Here is a 14,139-nt window from a genome sequence, read left to right on the forward strand (position 1 = left end):
TAGATGGGGGTGGGAGGCAGAGACAGGAGGACGTCTGTAAGTTTGAAGCTAGCCCGGTCAAAGAAAAGAAATAAAAAAGAACTATTTTATGCATTCCATCCACAGCCTTTAGTGTTTTTTCTCAGATGTAATTTGCGTGTCTAAAATAGGAAGTGTTCTGTTGAAAAAAAAAAAAAAAGCCGGAATAAGTGATTCTGTTTGGAGGTGGGATGAAGAGGTTTAGGGGAAGGTGTGTGTACATGCCAATCAGAACTCAAACGGGCTCAGTGATGCCTGAGAAGTTAATATGCTCCCATTTCTCCTTCCTCTTCCTCATCTTAATTTACTACAAGACCTGACGCTTGGAATTATGGGTAGAGTGAGGGCGGGCTGACTTGATATCAGAATTTGGGATGACGTTAGACAGTTCTATTGTGTTATAGAATTACTAGCATAATTGGGACCCGAGGCTCAGTGGCTAAAATGGTTCAGATCCCCGGATCTGAACTCACATAAAAGTTGGATGACTGTGTGGCCTGCCCGTCATCCTGCCTGCTGGAGGCGGAGTCAGACATCCCTAAGCAAACACACTAGCTAGCCAGACTAGTTCCGGGCTCAGCTAGAGACCCTGCCTCAGTCTATGAAGGTGGCAGAGGGATTGAGAAGGCATCCGATGTCAACCTTGGTCCTTCCTATATACACGTAGTTTCCACAGGACCCCAATGACGCCTGCATATGCATGAAAAGGAATTACAGCAAAATTGAGAATTTTTTTTTGTAGTTTTAAACAGGACACAATGTCTTAATAAAAATGTGTTAATTTGGGCAGCAGCTCAGTGGCAGGGTTGATTGCCTAGAATAAAGGAGGCCTACTATGTGGGTCTCTGGTAGCCCAAGTGGTTGCGAATGCACCTCCAGGCTTCCCTTGGTGTGGGTGTTTTATGACAGGCCAGCTCTTGGGATTTTTATCTTGCCTAGTTATAGGGGTTAGGTCCCCAGCACCATAAATAAATGTATTTTCTCAGCACTGTATAACTCAGAAGTATTACACTGTACAGATTATGACCTTTAAGTTTGCCTTTACTGTTTTTATCGCCTTTTCCTGACGCGTGCCCAACAGAGTGTTCTGTACCCCCATCTTCCCCTGGAGACTGCATGAACTCCCTTTACCCCTGCGGCTGAGCTGCCTCTCACGTGACATGTTTACGAGTTGAACAAAGCCATGGGTCTTTGGGCCTGTCCAGTATGGAAGGTTACCAGGGGGCTTTTGACCCTTCGGGGCAGGGACTTTCCCACTAGCATACAGAGCTAGCTGTGGTTTTTGGTCTTTGCTTTTCTGGTGCGCAGGAGAGTAAGCTAGACTTTCAGGGAGTGGGGGAGGGGGCGTGGCATCACACAGCTTTCAAGCTGCCCGTGAAAGGCTATGCACAGTCCTGCTTTGTTGGGTCATTTGAGCGGCTTTCCACACGTTGGAAAGGCAATGCAAGCATGTCAGTCAGAAGAAAGTGGTAATTTGAGGAATCCGCATGACCCAGCTAGGAGAGAGACGCCAATTTAAAATGGCACCAAGTGTGCAAACAAAGCCTAGTTAGTTAGGTTCTCCGGGGCCCAGGTGGCCGTTAGCTCCAGGGCCTGCCTCAGCGTGGGTGTTTTATGACTGCCCAGCTCTCGGGATATTCATAACTAGGTTGTAAAACCGGTGACATCAGGAGGGAGGATGGGGGACCCTGCTGGATGCAGGAACCTATTTTCATCTCTCCGTGAAGCCGAGGGTTGCGTAATCGCGGTTGCATATGGGGTGAACTCAGGTTTGGCAGCCTTTCTGGAAAGCACAGCTCACTTTGGGTGACTTAGATAATTATGCCGCCCTCTCCTTTCGGGGTGGTGGTGGGTGTAGGTGAGTCCTGAATTGGTTTCTGACGCATTAGGAGAAACTTTGGTCATCTGCTTCTGTCTTTCTGCTTTTTATTTTGGGCATATTAGGATCCTGGTAGGTATGAAGCAGGTTTGTTATTGTCTTCTTCTTTTTTTTTAGATTATGATTTATCTGATTGATAAGGTACTCCCTGAAAGCTACTTTGTCAATAATCTCCGGGCACTGTCTGTGGATATGGCTGTCTTCAGAGATCTCTTGAGACTGAAGCTCCCTGAGCTGTCTCAGCACCTCGACACTCTTCAGAGAACGGCAAACAAAGAGAGTGGAGGTAAGGAGTATTTGAGCTTTGAGTTTGCCAAGGTGTATAGTATCTATTTTCACTTTGTTTCAAGGTTAGTCTTGATCCTGAATTTTGTTAAATGATAGAATAAACTACAAAGGCTAACAGCCGCGGGGGCGGGGACACTTGGCTATCAGCGTTTCTGAAAGTATTTGGCTTATGTGGTTCTGCTCTGTGTACAAATTCAAGTTCTGGAGGGAAACGGGGTTGCTTTAAGGGTGTGGTGTAATCACATTTTCACTTCCAGAGAACAAACACAAGATTGAGAATATGGAGGGTCATGGGCTGAAACTATCAGCAGGGCGTGGGTGGTAGACAGTTAAGAGTCTAACTCTAGACTGGTTCCAGATCAGCAACCAACAGGGCACGTTCAGCTCTACACAGAGTGGTGAATGTGGTCCATTCAGTTAAACTAAACTGGCACTGGACCAGTAGGACTTTCTAAAAACTGAACTTGGGGTGCCCTTCGGCACAGACTGTGACCCTTGGTAAAGCCATAGGGTTATGGAAAAGAAGCTGGGGGGGGGGTTGGTACGGAGGAAGGGAAGTGTCATCCTTTCGAGTCTGCAACTGTGTTCTCTCTGAACACCAGAGACTCAGACGTTTGCTGATCTTCTGTGATTGCCAGTTGCTGTGGTAGACCACAGGCAGTCTGGTCTGATGTGTACATTTAAATCTGGGAACGCCGGGGTGAGCTGCAGCCGGCGTTGGTGTTTATCCAGCGTGCCCCAGGGCCCTAGGTTCGATCCGTTGCCCCGGCAAAAGGAAAAAGTGAGGTGAAATGAAGTAAGCAATGGGGGCTCATTAAAGGATGCTGCTTCTGAGACAACGTCCTCCTATGGATTCCATGCTGGACTCAGACTTGGTGGAACTCCCCTGCTCCAGCCTCTTGATGCTGAAACTACCACATGCAGGGCTATACAGAAGGGTTCTGAAGATCTAGTTATTAAAATACACTGGAGGTTTTAGAGACAGCACTCCCCAGTGATCTCATGTGATCCGGCTACAGTATAAATCTGTCTTCATGGTAGTGGCAGACTCGGGCTATTGTCATGCAGGGTTTTTTTTTTTTTTTTTTTTTTTTACCAAGTCCCTTTGCTCCTGACCATAGGGAATAACCTTGGGCCCTAGTCTCTGAGCAAACAAACATCTGTTCACAGGAGAGAAGAACTTGAGTTCAGAGATGGATCTGTCTTTAAAAAGCATGTACCACTCAGTTCAATTTTTTCAATTTAAAGTTGTCTAACATTTAAGTATATCTGGAAGTTTTCTTGGCTTATTTCCTGTCACATTCCATGGTGATCTTGGAATTATACAACTTAAGAGATAAGTAATATGTGGTAAGCGGTTTTAGTCCAATAGCCAGCTGCATTTGAAGTGGGAACTGTTAAGATCTTGAAAGTCCACTAGTGTTTCTGACTTATTTGCTTTTTCTTTTTGCTTGGGTCTTCTGGGCTTTGAACCTTAGGTCTCGTAGGTACCAGGTGAATACCAGCCCCAGTTTGTATTTGAGCAGATGCAATGGCTTTTTCTAATAATTTATTTATTTATTCATTGTGTGTGTGTGTGTGTGTGTGTGTGTGTGTGTGTGTGTGTGTTCGTGCGTGTGCAGAAAACTTTCTCCTTCATTTAGCACCCTTCAATAACTACGGCTGAATCTAGTTCAGGTAAAAACTTGTTAAGTGTGGCAAAGAATTTATGATTCTCGTGTCCTAGAGCTTCCTATTAAAAATGTTTCCTCTAGAAAGATGGGAGGGGAAAAGGAAGAAAACCATTAAGGGATACAAAGAAGGCAAGCACTTGTGGACGCGTGAGAAAGAAAGGGCGCCTCACACATCACCCTCACGGACTTCTGGCCATCTCTGTGTTTCAGGCGGATACGAGCCCCCGCTCACCAACGTCTTCACGATGCAGTGGTTCCTCACTCTCTTTGCCACGTGCCTCCCGAACCACACGGTTCTGAAGATCTGGGACTCCGTGTTCTTTGAAGGCTCCGAGATCATCCTGAGGGTGTCGCTGGCTATCTGGGCAAAACTGGGAGAGTGAGTGATTGTCTCTTCTGTCCTCTGCTGTTAGCTGCCTTTGGCCCCTCGGGGCAAGTGTGAGAAAGCAAGCTGTGGGCTGGGGTGAACGGTGGCCCCCACAAACTTCAGCAGGCTCCTTGGCTTCTTGCTGGCTAGGCACCAGTGGTCTCGGTCTGTTCCTGGCCGGGTACATAGTGTTTAGAAACTGAGTGTTTCTTTTAGCCACCCCTTCCCCCCCATGCCGGCTCTGCCTCTCCAGAGCTCCGAGATTGCTCTTGGTCCCCATGGCCCGAACCGCTCTGCACTGGCGAGCAGCTCTCCCTCGCCCTGGACCTCGGTCCTTGCCCAATCTTCCGAATTCAGCCGGGCTGTGCTTTCCCTGTGGCCCACCTGAGTCGCTGCGACTGTAAAGCACCAGCCGATCTTAGTTTAGAATCAACAGATGACACAACCGCTGGGCTCGGAATCTATCGTTCCGGTGGTGGGATCTGCCACCAGACCTAACAGTCTCCAGTCTACGTCTTGCTTGCTTTTGCTCCCGCCTTGCAGTACAAAAAAAAGGTCCGTCCTCCCTCCAGCATCCCCTCTTCCTCTCTCGCACCCGGAAGACCCGCCTTCTTCTTGCCCAGCGATTGGCTTCTTGTTGGCTTTATTGTCCAATCAGTTAATTAGGGAAAATTCTGCTACACAGAGCTGAGAACTTCTACTGGGTTCCTCTCTGTATCTGGCCCCTTCTTCCGCAGACGCTTTAGGGCCACTACTGTGGAAGAGGACTTTAGAGATGTGATGGAATTAAATGAGATTCTCTGCACAAAGTGTATCAATGCCTGTACTGTCTGTATGAGAAGGTGTACCTGTGTTTTTACAGACGGTAGGAGAAGGTGTACCTGTGCTGAACAGTCGGTAGTTCAATTCAAGATGCTTCCTTACCATCATGAGAGATTTCCAAGATGTTAACATCTTGTTCTGCCAGAACATAAAACCAACGAAATTCACTTTCTGCCCCTGGTAGTAATGGGTGAGAGACAATGACATTGTCTCTGCTCATTTATAGGCAATGTACGAAGCAGAGAAAATTCCAGTGAATGACTTGAGTAGGTAGCCATGACATGTCAGAAAACTAACAAGACACTGGCAGTGTTTTAAATGTGTTAAAGATCATATTTATTTATGTGTCTGTATATGCATGGATATCATTGCATGTCTGAGGATGGAGTTCGAGTTGTCAGGGTTGGCAGCAAGCTCCTTTTCCCACTGAGCCATTTTTCCTGCTCTGTTTTAAATGTTTGTAGCTAGTCTTTTAATTTATTTATTATTTTATTTAAATTTTTTTTTGGGTGCAGCAGAACTTTATTGATGGTATTCAAAAGAGTAGGGAGGGCTCCCTAGACCCCTTCTATTATTATAGGGGTCTGGGATGGAAATTGTGAGGGAGATGCTCAGTATTGGGGACAGAGTTGGGATGGGACTCCTCAGCAGTGAGGGCCTCTCTCTTGTTCTCAGTGTCCTTGCTGGGGGGTGGGTGGTCCAGGGTTTCGAGGCCATGTAAGCCATGAGGTCCACCACCCTGTTGCTGTAGCCATATTCATTGTCATACCAGGAAATGAGCTTCACAGAGTTGTCATTGAGTACAATGCCAGCTCCAGCATCAAAGGTGAAAGAGTGGGATTTGCTGTTGAAGTCACAGGAGACAACCTGGTCCTCAGTGTAGCCCAGGATGCCCTTTAGTGGGCTTCACCACCTTCTTGATGTCATCATACTTGGCAGGTTTCTCCAGGCAGCATGTCAGATTCACAACAGATACATGGGGGTAGGAACACAGAAGGCCATGCCAGTGAGCTTCCCATTCAGCTCTGGGATAACCTTGTCCACAGCCTTGGCAGCACCAGTGGATGCAGGGATGATGTTCTGGGCTGCCCCATGGCCATCACGCCACAGCTTTCCATGGGGGGGGCATCTACAGTCTTCTGAGTGACAGTGATGGCATAGACTGTGGTCAAGAGCCCTTCCACAGTGATGCCAAAGTTGTCATGGATGACCTTAATCAGGGGGGCTAAGCAGTTGATGCATTGCTGACAATTTTGAGGGAGTTGTTCTATTTCTCATGGTTCACACCTATCACAAACATGGGGGCATCGGCCAAAGGGGCAGAGATGATGACCCTTTAGGCCCCATTCTTCAAGTGGGCCCCGGCCTTCTCCATGGTGGTGAAGACACCAGTAGACTCCACGACATACTCAGATGGGCTTCCCATTGATGACAAGCTTCCCATTCTCAGCCTTGACTGTGCCATTGAATTTGCCATGTGTAGAGTCATACTGGAACATGTAGATCATGTAGTTGAGGTCAGTGAAGGGGTCGCTGACGGCGACAATCTCCACTTTGCCAGATCCTGAGCAGAAGGCAGCCCTGGTAACCAGGCGCCCGATACGGCCAAATCCGTTCACACCGACCTTCCGACCTTTACCATCTTGTCTAAGGGTCGAGGCTGGCCCCTGCACATGAAGTTGCAGCTGTCTCTGGAGCAGGGAGGGGCAGAGAGCCCAGCCTTTTTATTCATACCTTGGTTGTGGAATGTAGTTTTTAAACAGGAAAGGTGTGGCAGCTCTCAGTTCGTAGGTGTAAACGCTCATTAATGTATGTATTTGTAAACACCACACAGCTGTCCTCTTTACTGCACGAGGATTTCCAGACAGATGTGCCAGCAAGTCCACATCTGCGAGGTATTCGGTGGTGTTTATTGGCCTTTCCACTTTCTCCCAGGATGCCCTCGTTTCTGCTCCCTCCACAGTACAGGCTTTCTGAGGGTGCTGGCCCACAACTGCATAATTGTCTATAGCATTCGAGTAGGTGCTGTATGACGGGTCAGTGCCGGCCACTTCCTGTTCTGTTAGTCCTCAGCCTTGAGGCAGGAACAGAAGGCATCCCTACTGTTCCCTCTGCTCACTTCCTGTCACTTCAGAACTTATTCCTAGGTGGTAGCAGGGTTCAAATCATCACTTTAGTAAGAGCCAGCAGTCATGGAGCAAGTGGGCAGCATGTGTGCTCTGAGTGCTCTGCATGTGTGCTGTGCATGTGTGCTGTGCATGTGTGCTGTGCATGTGTGCTGTGCATGTGTGCTGTGCATGTGTGCTCTGAGTGCTCTGCATGTGTGCTGTGCATGTGTGCTGTGCATGTGTGCTGTGCATGTGTGCTGTGCATGTGTGCTGTGCATGTGTGCTGTGCATGTGTGCTCTGTATGTGTGCTCTGCATGTGTGCTGTGCATGTGTGCTGTGCATGTGTGCTCTGAGTGCTGTGCATGTGTGCTGTGCATGTGTGCTCTGCATGTGTGCTGTGCATGTGTGCTGTGCATGTGTGCTGTGCATGTGTGCTCTGTATGTGTGCTCTGCATGTGTGCTGTGCATGTGTGCTCTGCATGTGTGTTGTGCATGTGTGCTGTGCATGTGTGCTGTGCATGTGTGGTGTGCATGTGTGCTCTACATGTGTAATGTGCATGTGTGCTGTGCATGTGTGCTCTGCATGAGTGCTGTGCATATGTACCTTGCATGTGTGCTCTACATGTGTAATGTGCATGTATGTTGTGCATGTGTGCTCTGCATGAGTACTCTGCATGAGTGCTGTGCATGTGTGCTCTGTATGTGTGCTGTGCATGTGTGTTGTGCACATGTACTGTGTGAGTGCTCTGCATGAGTGCTGTGCATGTGTGCCCTACATATGTGTGAGTGCTGTGCATGTGTGCCCTACATATGTGTGAGTGCTGTGCATGTGTGCTGTTTGTTTTAGCTCATTTATGCTTTCCATCATCCTACATGGGTTGCTGTTTTACCATCTCTTTTAAAAATGTATTATATTTGCACATGTGTGTGTCTGTGTATGAGTGTGTATGCATGCATGTGTATGTGTGTATGTATGAGTATAGATGAGTGCATGTGTGTTTATATAAGTGTATGAGTATGCATGCATGTGTGTATATGTATATATGTGTGTATGAGTGTATGTGTGTATATGAATGTGTAGTGTGTGTGTGTGTGTGTGTGTGTGTGTATGTGTGTGTGCAGATGCTCAGGGATGTCAGAAGAGGGTCCAGCACCTCTTAGAGCTGGATTATAGCAGTTGAGAGCTCCTTGAGATGGCGCTGGGGACTGAGTTCAGACAGCACCTTCACTGCTGAGCTGTGCCCTTTGTTGCACAGCTGGAAGAGCTGGAGCACAGACCTCAGCGAGCTGCCCGAACTCACCGGGCTCGTAAGAAACACCACTGGGCCGAGGCGTCCTGACTCTGGAATTTGTGCTTTTCATTATGCAAATCTGCTCAGAAATGGCTGCTGTTTATGAATTGTAAATGTTTCAGGGGCTTTGCTCAGGATAATTACACAGCGATTCAGCTCGCGGCTTGCGAGGAGCAGGGAAAGGCCACCAGCATCCATTTAGTGCCGACAGCGCCTGTCATTACGTCGGGCAGCCTGAGTATATTATCCCATTTGCTTCTCTCAGTAACCCTGCAGAGCAGAGGAGATTGTTCCTCCCTGTCTTTTCAAGAGAGAAGGTTAATTAACTCGTTCACAGTCATGCAGCTACTGAGGAGCAAAGCTGGGACTTGTGCCTGGAGCTTTGGACTCCAGAAGGTTCCCCGCAGATGTATGGAGGGGAGAACATCCGCCGTGGGTAGGTAGCCCCGGGTCTGTGAATAAGAGAACAACGCTTGTGCCTGACATTGTGTCTGTGGGTCCTCTCTAGCTACCTTCCTTCCTTCCATTCAAGAACCATTTTGGATTCTTGGTCAGCTCACTTCAACAGCATCCTTTTGTCTGTCTTTCTCTTATGACTTCCATATTGGCGAACTCCCTCACCACCTGCGCTCAGCCCCTGTCCTCCCAAGTCTTCCTAACTGTGCCCAAATGCCAAGCCACCTCTAAACCAACCTTGCCAAGGGCACGGCTCTTCCTCCACTCCCCGTTTAAAACCCTCTGGGTCACTTGAGCCCTGAAGAGGCTCCGAAGGCTGATAGAGCCTTTGGGACCTGCTGTTCTCAGCTCTTGGCCTCGACTCTCAACGGCCCCCTCCAGCTGTGCCATGACTTCCCTTCCATGAACATCAGCTGGTCTCAGGCGATAGCAAGAGGCTTCCCAGACAGGTCTGAGGTCCTCTACATCAGGTCTTCCTCCTTGGCAGCCACAGAACTTTAAATAAATGAATGACCGAACGAATGAATGAATGAATGAATGAATGAATGAATGTACTGACTGCATATATGCCTGCATGCCAGAAGAGGGCGCCAGATTCCATTACAGGTCATAAGCCACCAAGTGGTTGGGCATTGAACTCTAAACCTCTGAGCTATCTCTCCAGCCCCACGCAGAGCATTTTTATTTTATTTACTAAAAATGATTTACTTATTTTTATATATTTGAATACACTATCATTGACTTCAGACATACCAGGGAAGGTACTGGATCCCATTACAGATGGTTGTGAGCCACCACGTGGTTCCTGGGAATTGAACTCAGTGCTCTTAACCAATGAGCCATCTCTACGGCCCCCAGAGCATTTTAAAAAAGTGTATCTTAAGCATTCTTCCTCTCTTTTCCCCACGGCAAGAGTAGCCATTTTGCTTTGTGTCCAGCTGCCCTGCTGTATTTTGTAATAAGATTTCCACACTGTATTTTCCTTTCTTGCTTACACTGTGATTCTGGGGCTGGGGCTGGGGGTAGGGGGTAGGGGTTTGGGGGTGGGAGGTGGGAGGGTGGAGCGTGGGAAGGTGGGGGTGAGGGGGACTTTGAGCTTGGGCTCCTCCCATTACATTTGTGTTTTGAATGACCGTGTGGAAATTGCCCAACATTAGCGCCAATCAAAACAAGCCTTATGGTTGGTAGGCAAACAGGATTGTCTAACCATGCAAAACCTTTGTGATAGATGAGTCCTAACCACCCAGAGCCTACCATTTTATGTTCTTCCTCTTTAGAAGGTGGATTAAAGTCTCAGCGGTGTCATAGGTTCCCAGGTGACAGCAGCTTTCCTAGGAGTCAGCGAAGCCTGTGGAGACAGTCTGTAGACAGGATGTAAAGTTCCCACAGTCTCTTTAGCTCGACTCTGGTTTGGATTCAGTCTGTTCATAGGATCCTTGCAGATTAAGTCCGACTAATTATTTCCACAGGGGGTAATTGCTTTTAGTTCCCAATTTCGTGGTTCTGATTTCTGGTCACTGATGTGTATTCTGATGCATGGAACATCATGCCTCACGGGAAGAATAAAGACACCCTTTGGGGCTGTGAGGCTCCAGGAGCTATGCAGAGGAGATGGGGACTCATTCCACAATGACTACCTCAAATGCTAATGGTTTTGTTTTGTCTTCTCATTAAAAAAAAAAAAAAGCCCTTGCTGTGTTTCCCTGGTTGGTCTTGAACTCTTGCACTCTAATGAGTCAGCCTTTCTAGTCATTCGTGTGACAGGGAAGCATGACCACGACCACCTTGCCTTGGGTAATTTTGGTCTTTGCTCCACAGGAGACTGTGCTGAGAGTGACCCAGGACTTACTAATGATAAGAGGCAGTCCCTGGACCCACTGTGCAGCGTGAATGCCCCACCGAGGCCTTTTTCTGCTCTTCTCTCTTCTCTAGGCAGATAGAATGTTGTGAAACGGCAGATGAATTCTACGGCACCATGGGGCGCCTCACCCAGGAGATGCTGGAACATGACCTCCTGCAGAGCCATGAACTCATGCAGGTGAGTGGCAGCCTGGACAGGGCTGGGCTGGGAAGCCCAGGACCAAGGAGTGACAGTTGGTGGCGTCTGAGACCTGACCCTGGGGAAACGTATCAGCCAGTCCTCTGACTTAGCTTTCCCACTCGCCAAGAGGCTATTTATAAATAATTCGGTAAGAACCTTTGTCACAAGAGAAAGGAAGACACAAATGGCTACTTATTAGCCTAAAATATGCTTAGGCAGGAGGTTTAAAGGAAGAAAAAGCCGGGGAGAAAAATCATCAGTGTTTATTGTGAATCAGATTCTGAGATTTAAAGATGCCTTTATTTGGTGTGTGTGTGAATGCGGGCATGTTCATACGGTGCCATAGTTGTGGAGGTCAGAGGACAACCCTCGAGTTGTTTCTCTCCTCCCACAGAGAGTGGCAAGCTTAGCAGACGCGTGCGGCAGGCCCTTTGCCCTGCTAAGCCATGTTGCTGGCTCTGCTTCTGAGACGTGTAAAACAGTGACCTATGGATGAAGTATTCATGAGGGGAAAGCAGTTACAGGTTTGGAATGGAGATTAACCTGCATCTTGGTTTATGTCAACTGACGGTATCAGGTATCAATTACAAGTGCCAACATGAGAGACATGAGGGTCCGGTTATCTTTTTGGCACCTATATCATTAGGTTCTGGGATACCATTTTATACTCATCCCCTCCAGTCCTTTGGGTCCCTTCTAATCTTTCTGTCTCCCCTTTTTGTCCCTGATCAATGGTGGATTGTATCCAAAGTCAGCCTTTGGGACTCATTTTTTTTTTTTTTTTTTTTTCTCAGCTATTTCTCTCTCCTTTCTCTTGGTTTCACCTTTTTGTTGGGTTCCTTGCCTACAGCCATTTTGGGGACTATAAGACTCAGGTACCAATGTAGAAATGACCATCAGCCCCCTACTCATGCCTGGCACCCCAGCTCCTTCTCAGGTGTGCCTGCTCCTGGTTGAACCTGTCAGATTTACTGGGGACACCGATGGTCTGATAGAGCTTCCCTGGACGTTTCTATGCAAATATCAACTCTCTCCCTTCCTTCCTGACTCAGAAGAGGAAATGTTGGTCTGACAGCTGGTTTCTGATTCTAGCCTTCCTCACACGTCCTGGTCATTCTGAGTCTAGCCCTTCTTACACAGCTTGGTCATTGCTGTTTTTAATTGAGATTGTTCTTTGTGGTACAGTCCCATGCCTGACATTTTTCATGCTCCAAGTCTTTTTAAATCCTACAAAATCCTGCAAGAATCATGTGCTCAGAGCAGGATTTGGAGACAAGCCCTTCTTTCTCACCTGTGAAACTCCAAGGGCTCCTCAGAGCCTACAGAACTCGTCACCAGCTCCTTACCCCATGCTCTGACTCCCTTCATTTCAGGTAGAGTGCCTGTCTGTTCCTTTTGTATACTGTCCTTGTCACGTTGGGTCAAATTGGTTTCCACACTTGAACCGTTGCCTGGAAACATCCCCCTCCAGTTCACTGCTCTCCTTCCCAGTGTCCTAGTCAGGGTTTCTGTTCCTGCACAAACATCATGACCAAGAAGCAACTTGGGGAGGAAAGGGTTTATTCAGCTTACACTTCCATATTGCTGTTTATCACCAAAGAGAGTCAGGACTGGAACCCAAGCAGGTCAGGAAGCAGGAGCTGATGCAGAGGCCATGGAGGGATGTTACTTACTGGCTTGCTTCCCCTGGCTTGCTCAGCCTGCTTTCTTATAGAACCCAGGTCCACCAGCCCAGGGATGGCTCCACCCTCAATGGGCTGGGCCAGGGATGGCTCCACCCACAATGGGCTGGGCCCTCCCCTTGATCACTAGTTGAGAAAATGCCTGACAGCTGGATCTCATGGAGGCATTTCCTTAATTGAGGCTCCTTTCTCTGTGATAACTCCAGCTGTGTCAAGTTGACACAAAACCATCCGATACACCAGCCCTGCTTATCCTGACCCCATCCATATATCTTCCTCCAGGGTCTCTGTGCTTCATGAAGGTCCCCTCATCATCTCAATGAACATGGCTCACTTCATGCTTTCCTTTGTACCTCCCACGAGAGCTCTGACCTCATTCTGTTGTGGCCAAGACTGCATCTTATTTCCTCTGTAATGTTGCAAGTTCCTCCAGGACAGGGCCGGTGCTTAGCATTTTGTTCTTGGTGAGAGTTGCTCAGAGAGAGCTAGCTGCCTGTGCCCTGGACTACCTGCCAACTGACCCTACCTGCCTTTGGGGGTGGAGGGAAGGTGGCACAGAGTCAGTGACACAGAGCAGGTAAGCAGGTGAGAAACAATGTAGCACACAGAGCAGGTAAGCAGGTGAGGAAACAATGTAGCACACAGAGCAGGTAAGCAGGTGAGAAACAATGTAGCACACAGAGCAGGTAAGCAGGTGAGAAACAATGTAGCAAGCTTATCCATTGGTCCCAAGAAAGCATTCTTCCTTATTGGCTGTCACTGTCTGCACCAGCAATCCTTGGTCTCTTAGGCCCTTCTGCAGGAGATGCTTTTGTGGCTGCCTGCTTCCCTGCCCTCTTCCCCTGTATTTACATAGAGGTTGGCTCACCATTTCTGCTACAGGACAGTTTATTACTCATGAAGCAAACTTGTTTTGAGAGTCTGTGGTTTGCTTTCTGTGCTTTCCGGTCAGCAATTGCTGAGTTAAACAATACTTGGAGGCGGCGACCCTCCCGCAGTCTCCCAGCTGATGCAGTCTGCAGTTCACTGCCAGAGTTCTCATCCTCCTCTTGCTTTGGTGGTTGGTATGTTGTCCTCGGGATTGGAACCTCCTGTGTGAGAACTTTCTCCTGGGGAGGGGGGTATGGGTAATTTCCACTTCTCTCCTCACAGTGTTCCAGTGGCAAAGCAAAGTTTGAGTCTGGCAAGGTTCACCTAAGGAGAACCAGAGAATTTATATGGCAAGTTACAGAGCATGGTCGAGGGCTTATGGGTCGGGCATAGGTGACCTTAAAGCAGCCATTCTGGATGGTCTACACCAAGCATGGCTGCATAGACTGAGCTCCGTCCCCAATGAATTCCTCACCTGTGTACAAAGACTCTGAGGCCACGTGTAATTAGGTCAGCACACACCTGGTAGGGAAGTCTGGATAAGGGGCTGATGACCCTCCCTGCCCTCTCCTTCTGTGGCAGCCAACAATCCTAACTGGATGATCTTTTATGAGCAGGATCAGCCAAACTCCAGAAGGCAGT

General features: G+C 48.2%; 1 protein-coding gene across 3 annotated transcripts in view; it reads left to right on the forward strand.

Annotated features, from left to right (window-relative positions):
* Positions 1-14,139, forward strand: part of TBC1D30 (TBC1 domain family member 30) — a gene marked incomplete at both ends in the record, with an annotated part of 72,809 nt that overhangs the window by 42,481 nt on the left and 16,189 nt on the right. For all 3 annotated transcript variants that reach the window (XM_080935305.1, XM_080935306.1, XM_080935307.1), the window contains 3 exons: positions 2,015-2,183; positions 4,069-4,237; positions 10,837-10,942. In XM_080935305.1, coding sequence (XP_080791431.1) covers positions 2,015-2,183; positions 4,069-4,237; positions 10,837-10,942 — 444 coding nt within the window. The remainder of the gene's footprint in view (positions 1-2,014; positions 2,184-4,068; positions 4,238-10,836; positions 10,943-14,139) is intronic.

The sequence above is a fragment of the Micromys minutus genome (genome assembly GCF_963924665.1).
Source record: "Micromys minutus genome assembly, chromosome: 22".
In the NCBI taxonomy this organism is placed as follows: domain Eukaryota; kingdom Metazoa; phylum Chordata; class Mammalia; order Rodentia; family Muridae; genus Micromys; species Micromys minutus.